The sequence below is a fragment of the Triticum dicoccoides genome, chromosome 5B, assembly GCF_002162155.2.
Source record: "Triticum dicoccoides isolate Atlit2015 ecotype Zavitan chromosome 5B, WEW_v2.0, whole genome shotgun sequence".
NCBI lineage: Eukaryota > Viridiplantae > Streptophyta > Magnoliopsida > Poales > Poaceae > Triticum > Triticum dicoccoides.
Window position 1 is genome coordinate 699,416,375 of NC_041389.1, and position 7,344 is coordinate 699,423,718.

Below are 7,344 nucleotides of genomic sequence, written 5' to 3' on the forward strand. Positions count from 1 at the left end.
GCCCCGCCTCGTTCCCGGATGGAACCGGTGCTGAGCGCTCCTCCTCCCGGCCTCCTCGCGCCCATCTGCCCCTGCTGGCGTTGCTCAACTCCGGCGCCCCTGCCTCGACCTCCTCTGCAAGCTACAGCCGCCCCTTGCGCCTCAAGTCTCTCCCGCCGGAGCCCCGCAGTCCCTTGTCGTGCCGCCCTTCGCCAAGTCCTGCTCGCCTCCGCGCCACTAGCCAGCCCCGCAGGCCCGCGCCGTCTCCCTCCTCGTGCCAGGGAGAGGAGCTCCCTCTTCCTCGCCGTCCTTCGACTCGTCGTCGCTCCGGCGCCCGTTCCCAGCCCCGGCCGCCCTCTGCCTTGGACTCAGGTAGCAGCCATGCCCATGCTGCTGCCTTGCCTTGCTCGCGCCAGCCCCTTTTGCGTTGGCCTTGCTGCCTTTGTCATGGCCAAGTCAACCCAGACGCCCGGAGTCCATCTTTGGTTGCACACCAAGTCGGCCATGCCTTGCTGCCTCCTGTACACTGTTGGTCAACAGTTGATGCACGCCAAGTTCTTCGACTACAGCCGATGCCCCGAGGACACCGAGTACGACTACACACGGCGATGTGTCAAGTTCCACTACCGTCGACCCCATGGACTGCCAAGTTCCTCTACAGATGACTCGATCGTCTTAAAACGTGTACAACTACTTCCACTACCGCCGCCGCGAGAACGACTACTTCCCCTACGACCTGTGAATGACTACTTCCCTCGACATTTTTGAACCGCTCCGAAACGCACGCTTCAAAGGTATAACCCCGAGGCGACCGCCCGTGAACGAATGCATGTGTTGTATGAGATGCACCATATGTTTGCACCGTGTCCGAATTGTCACTCGTTTGCCATACCACCGTCCCGTGGGAACCCGGAAGTCGGGAGCACCCCACCATCTTTGCATGTTGTGCACATCCGCACACTTCCTTTTGCATCGGTATCTCCGTGAGCTACCAGAACCGATATGTTGCCATGGCATCATTTTCGGATATGTTGCCGTGGCACCATTTTTCGTTTCGCCGCCGTGGCACTCTTTTCCTTCCGCCATGGCGACAAATGCTCCTTATCATCTTCATGTCAACTTTTTCATAAAAATTGCATAAAACTTGTATATGTCATCCGCATCATGTTAACAACATTTAAATGGTTAAAATTGTTGTTTGCTTAAAAATTGCTAAATGATATGGGAATTTTCCGGAATTGTTGTTTGTTGTTTCCGGCCTCATTTAAACTTGCCTAAATAGGTGGTTTGCTCATGCTTCACCTCTTGCCATGTTAATCAACATTTAATATTGTTTGGTAACATAACCGAGAGAGAACTAAATAATTGTTGTGGTGTTCCGTCAATATGCAACTCGTTGCATATTGAGCTCCACTTAATTTGTAGTATTGTTTGTTGCACTTTGCCATGCCATGCCTCTTTAAACCGGACATGCATCATACTTTATTGTGCATCATGCCATGACTATGTTTGTGTGTTTACCATGTTGTTTGCTTCTTTCCGGTTTGCTTCTCTCGTTAGCTTCGGTTTCGTTCCGGAGTTGTGAGGATTCGTTCGACTACGTCCGTTTGTCTTCTTCATGTACTCGTTCTTCTTCTTTGCGGGATTTCAGGCAAGATGACTATTACCCTCGATATCACTTCTATCTTTGCTTGCTAGTTGCTCCGTTCTATCGCTATGTTGCGCTACCTATCACTTGTTTACCATGCCTTCCATATTGCCATGTCAGCCTCTAACCTTTTTTTTCACCCTTCCTAGCAAACCGTTGTTGGCTATGTTATCGCTTTGCTCAGCCCCTCTTATAGCGTTGTTAGTTGCAGGTGAAGTTGAAGATTGCTCCATGATGGACAGGATTATGTTGGGATATCACAATATCTCTTATTTAATTAATGCATCTATATACTTGGTAAAGGGTGGAAGACTCGGCCTTATGCCTGGTGTTTTGCTTCACTCTCGCCGCCCTAGTTTCCGTCATACCGGTGTTATGTTCCCGGATTTTGCGTTCCTTACGCGGTTGGGTGATTTATGGGACCCCCTTGACAGTTCGCTTTGAATAAAACTCCTCCAGCAAGGCCCAACCTTGGTTTTACCATTTGCCACCCAAGCCGTCTTTCCCTTGGGTTCTGCAGACTCAAGGGTCATCTTTATTTTAACCCCCCCGGGCCAGTGCTTCTTCGAGTGTTGGTCCGAACTGAGTAGACTACGGGGCCACCTCGCGGAAACTTGAGGGCTGGTTTTACTCGTAGGATGTCTCATCCGGTGTGCCTTGGGAACGAGATATGTGCAGCTCCTATCGGGATTTGTCGGCGCATCGGGCGGCTTTGCTGGTCTTGTTTTACCATTGTTGAAATGTGTTGTAAACCGAGATTCCGAGTCTGATCGGGTCTTCCTGGGAGAAGGTCTATTCCTTCGTTGATCGCGAGAGCTTGTCATGGGCTAAGTTGGGACACCCCTGCAGGGTATAATCTTTCGAAAGCCGTGCCTGCGGTTAGTGGCAGATGGGAATTTGTTAATGTCCGGTTATAGATAACTTGACACTTGACTTAATTAAAACGCATAAACCGCGTGTGTAGCCGTGATGGTCTCTTCTCGGCGGAGTCCGGGAAGTGAACACGGTTTTTGGGTTATGTTTGACGTAAGTAGGAGTTCAGGATCACTTCTTGATCATTGCTAGTTCACGACCGTTCCTTTTGCTCTCTTCTCGCTCTTATTTGCGTATGTTAGCCACCATATATGCTTAGTCGCTGCTGCAACCTCACCACTTTACCCCTTGCTACCCATAAGCTTAAATAGTGTTGATCTCGCGGGTTTTTTGAGTCCTCGTGACTCACCAGATACTATCACAACAGTTGCAGGTCCCGATGATACCAGTGCAGGTGATGCAACCGAGCTCAGATGGGAGCTCAACGAAGATCTTAGTTGTTGCTATGTTTTGTTTCTTGATGATCAGTAGTGGAGCCCAGTCGGGACGATCGGGGATCTAGCAGTTGGGTTATCTTCTTTTCTTTTGGCTTTGTCCGTAGTCGGACTATATGTGTGTGTACTCTGAATGATGTATGATTTTTATATGTTCATTGTGTGAAGTGGCGATTGTAAGCCAACTCTTTATCCCAGTCTTGTTCATTACATGGGATTGTGTGAAGATGACCCTTCTTGCGACAAAACCACAATGCGGTTATGCCTCTAAGTCATGCTTCGACACGTGGGAGATATAGCCGCATCGTGGGTGTTACAGTCGCTGAGGAAGACGCAGAAGCCCAATGTAGAACGGCGTGTGTCGGGGCAACCCGCCCAATCCGCGTCTGAATAGGCAACCAGGTTGGTGTCGCGAGATAGCCGGAGCTGGAGGCCAAGATGAGGGGTGCCGCGGACGTAGCGCAGGACTCGCTTGAGGTAGGTGAAGTGACTCTCGCGCGGGGTCGTGTATGAAGAGGCACAGCTGCTGTACTGCATAGGCGATATCGGGCCGAGTCAAGGTGAGGTACTGTAAAGCACCGGCAAGACTGCGATAGAGAGAAGGGTCGGAGACGGGCTGCCCGTCCTGAGCGGAGAGTTTGCGCTTGGTATCAGCAGGTGTGGCGATGGGACGGCAGTTGCTCATGGCGGCACGCTCGAGGATCTCGAGCGCGTATTGATGTTGCGAGAGGAAGAGCCCGTCGTTCGTGCGGTGGACATTGATGCCGAGGAAGTGGTGGAGTTCACCAAGATCAGACATGGCGAATTCGCGGTGGAGCGCGGCGATGATGGAGCGGAGCAGAGCAGTGGAGCTAGCGGTGAGCAATATGTCATCCACGTAAAGCAGTAGATAGGCTGTGGAGGAGCCGCGGTGAAGGATGAACAACGACGTGTCGCACTTAGACGCGATGAATCCAAGTGAGAGCAGGTGGGCGGTGAAGCGCAAGAACCACGCTCGTGGCGCCTGGCGTAGGCCGTAGAGCGATCGGTGCAGCCGACAGACGTGCGAGGGGTGGTGCGAGTCGATGAAGCCGGAGGGCTGCTGACTGTAGACGACCGTGTCGAGGTGGCCGTGGAGGAACGCGTTGGGGGAGAAGAGGGTTTTGGGTTGAAGGAAGCCAGACTTGGCTCTGGTTTGCATGGCGTGGGCGTCGCGGCGTGGAGTAATGGGCACGACGCGGGGTGGGAGAGGCCGACCGGGGGGCGACGCGGGATTGGAGGGGCTGGAGCCGCCACTGGAAGTGGCCGACAGGCTGCTGCGTGGCGTTTGCGGGGTGGCGGTGGTGTGGGGTCGGCATGGGACCGGCTGGACGAGGGGGTGGTGGGCGCAGGATCCGACAGGGTGGGATCCGAGGCGGGGATGATTGGGTTGGAGGTGGGGGCGTATCTGGTGCGATCTGGCGCGGATCTCGGGAGGATGGGATTGGGCGGAGGTGCGGGTGGCGATCCCGAGGATGGGGCAGAGGGATCGGACGAGGTAGGTGGGATCTGCATGGGATTTTCTGCGGCACGTGGAGGGGTGTGGCCGGTGTGTAGGGGAATTGGTTTTCGTCAAAAATAACGTGACGGGAGGTGATTACCTTGCGCGTGTTGAGGTCAAGGCAACGATAGCCTTTGTGCTCGCGGGGGAGGCCGAGCAGCACGCAACGACGTGACCTAGGAGCTAGTTTGTTGGGGTGGTGGCATAGAGGTTTGGGTAACAAAGGCATCCGAAGGTGCGGAGGTGGTCGTAGGTGGGTGCGATGCCATGGAGCATGAAGTAGGGCGTGTTGTTGGCGATGGCGCGGGAGGGCCTGAGGTTGAGGAGGTGAGTGGCAGTGTTTAAGCTCTCGACCCAAAACTCTGGTGGCATGTGGGCTTGGAGCAACATAGTGCGCATGATGTCGTTTGTGCTGCGTATGGCGCGTTCGGCCTTGCCAGACATGTTGGTCATGGCGGCGTTGAGCATGTGAGCGTTGTCCCATGAAGGTGCAGGCGGGGCGCCGTACGTGGGCGGCGGAGCGCCGTACGGTGTAGGTGGGCGCCGTAGATCATGGGGTACGCGTGATGAGGCACCCCGGGGCGTGGGCCGAGGACACCCGCGGCGTTCGGAGGAACCCACGGAGCGCGGCCAACGGGCGGAAAGGGTGCGCCCCACGGAGCAAAATAGCCCATCCAACGCTGCTGGGATGGGGCGGTGGGTGTTGGAGTAGAACCGCGCCCACCGGGGCCGCGCCCGCGTCCACCGCGCCCACGACTGGGGCCACGCCCGCCGCGGTCAGAGGAGCGGTCGGGCTCCCGCTGGATGACGCCGCCAGTTGATGCAGAGTCGCCGCCACCCCCACTGGAGCTGCCGGAACCAGAGGAGCTGCCGTGGGTGGCGATGAGAGTAGTGGCGCCCGCCGTACGCGAGCGTGCATCCAAGCTGATGTCCTCCAACATCAGCCGGCAGCGGGCCTGCACAAATGTGGGGAAGGGAACTTGCATGGGGAGCAGGGACGCCATGACGCCGAACCGGGGGGAGAGTCCACGGATGAGCTGGAGGGTGAGGGTTTTGTCGGTGACGTGTTCGTCGAGGTCGTCGAGGGAGTCCGCGAGCGCCTTGAGGCGCCGGCAGTACTCGGCGATCTTCATGTCGCCCTGAACAGTGGCGCGGAACTCGGCGCCGACGTGGATGGCTCGGCCCGCGAGGTTGTCGCGGAAGAAGGCGTCGAGGAGAAACCAGGCATGGTAGGTAGTGGAATCTTGGACGGAAATGACATCGTAAAGTTCATCTGTGATCGTACCGTAGATCATGAGGAGGATCTGGAGATCGTCGTGGCGCCACTGCGCGGTCTGGGTGCGCGGCTCGAGGTTGACGAGGACGTGGCTCTCCATGCCAGATTTGCAGAGGATGAAGGACATGATGCGCCTCCATTTGGAGTAGTTGCCGCAGACGGCGTCCAGCTTGAAGTCGATGTGGGCGCCGACGTTGACGGCGTGGATCGAGGGAGGAGGCGCCGTAGAGGACGACGCGGCGTCGGCAGTCACCGCGCCGAGCGGCGCGACGGTGAGATGCAGGGGAGCTGTGGCCGGTGGAGCGCTCTGAACGGTGGAGGGTGCGGAAGCAGTGGGCAGGGAAGCATTGGCGCTAGGGAGGGGTGGGCTGTCAGAGGCGACGCCGGTGTCGGGCTGTTCGCCGGCGTCGGAGCCCTCATCGGAGGCATGCGAGCCGGCCTGGGATACAGGGAGGAAAGGTGGCTCTGGTGCCAAGAAGAATGATAGGAATCGCTGAGTGAGTATTACATAGGAAGGCATTGCCTTATATACACACGAGGAGCACATGAGTGCATGGCGATCCGTCACAACAGAAGGAGCTAGTCTCCAGGAGCGCCGTGCGCTAAGCAGCGTGGCCAGCGGGAGTGGCCACGATCACCGCGTGCGGGGCGGACGGAGCGGCGTGGGCGGAGTCCACAACAGCCGTCTTCCAACACCACTAGCTAAAGTAATGTGTAAAATTAATCGATTCTTCTAAGTAAGATTACTACTTGCAGCAGATTCATTGTCTCAAAAAAAGAAACACGTACTTGCGGCAGATCTTCTTGTTTCGGCTGTAGCTTTCTGCGAGGGCTCTCATGCTGGGGTCCGTAAACCAACCACCCTCGCGGCCGCGAAACCCGCCGGGCAGATGAAGCAGCAGGTGGAGAGTGGAGTCCTTGTGGACGTCGTACTCGGCCAGGCTGCGGTCGTCCTCCAGCGGCTTCCCGCCGAAGATGAGCCGCTGCTGCTCCGGCGACACACCTTCCTCACCATCGATCTTGGCCTTCACGTTGCCGATGGTGTCCGTGCTCTCGACCTCGAGGATCACCGTCTTCCCCGTCGGCGTCTTCACAAAAATCTGCATCCTGATTGGCTTTTCCGTTGGTGTTTTCTTGTGCTCTTTGGTTCCGTGCCGTGAGTTCGGCCTAATATAGCCGGCCGGCGGCCACGCTCAGGACGTTTCCCTCAACTACTAATTCAGTTTCTTTGATTTACCCGTATTAGATTCGAAGAGGGAGCGCGCCCGTCAAGTTACCGAGGAGCTCCCGCAAAACTCGCTCTTACCGTCAAGACGCTCCTAAAACACGCACTGGGCCTCGGCCTATTACGATGCCATCGTCGCTCTCGATCGCTCTGCGGGCTTGCTCGCTTGCTGTTTCTTCACCTCAGCTTCGCTCTGCTGCTACCCAGGAAAAAAAACATGCAACGATTTTTTAAGATTTTAAAAGTTGTTTGCGATAATGAATTTTAAAAATATTTGAGATTTAAAAAATTCAGGACTTAATAATAAGTGTTCTTGAATTTTAAAAATTGTTCATAGCTCTTAAAGAATGTTCATGATCAATAAATGTTCACAAAATTTTATAATATTCA

General features: G+C 55.5%; 1 protein-coding gene across 1 annotated transcript in view; it reads right to left on the reverse strand.

Moving 5' to 3' along the window:
• The window catches only part of LOC119310589 (polyubiquitin 11-like), an 82,879-nt gene extending 75,956 nt beyond the window's left edge, over positions 1-6,923 (reverse strand). The window contains exon 1 of the mRNA XM_037586283.1: positions 6,609-6,923. Within this exon, the coding sequence (XP_037442180.1) occupies positions 6,609-6,835 (227 nt within the window). The 5' untranslated portion in view covers positions 6,836-6,923. The remainder of the gene's footprint in view (positions 1-6,608) is intronic.
• Positions 6,924-7,344: the final 421 nt, after the last annotated feature.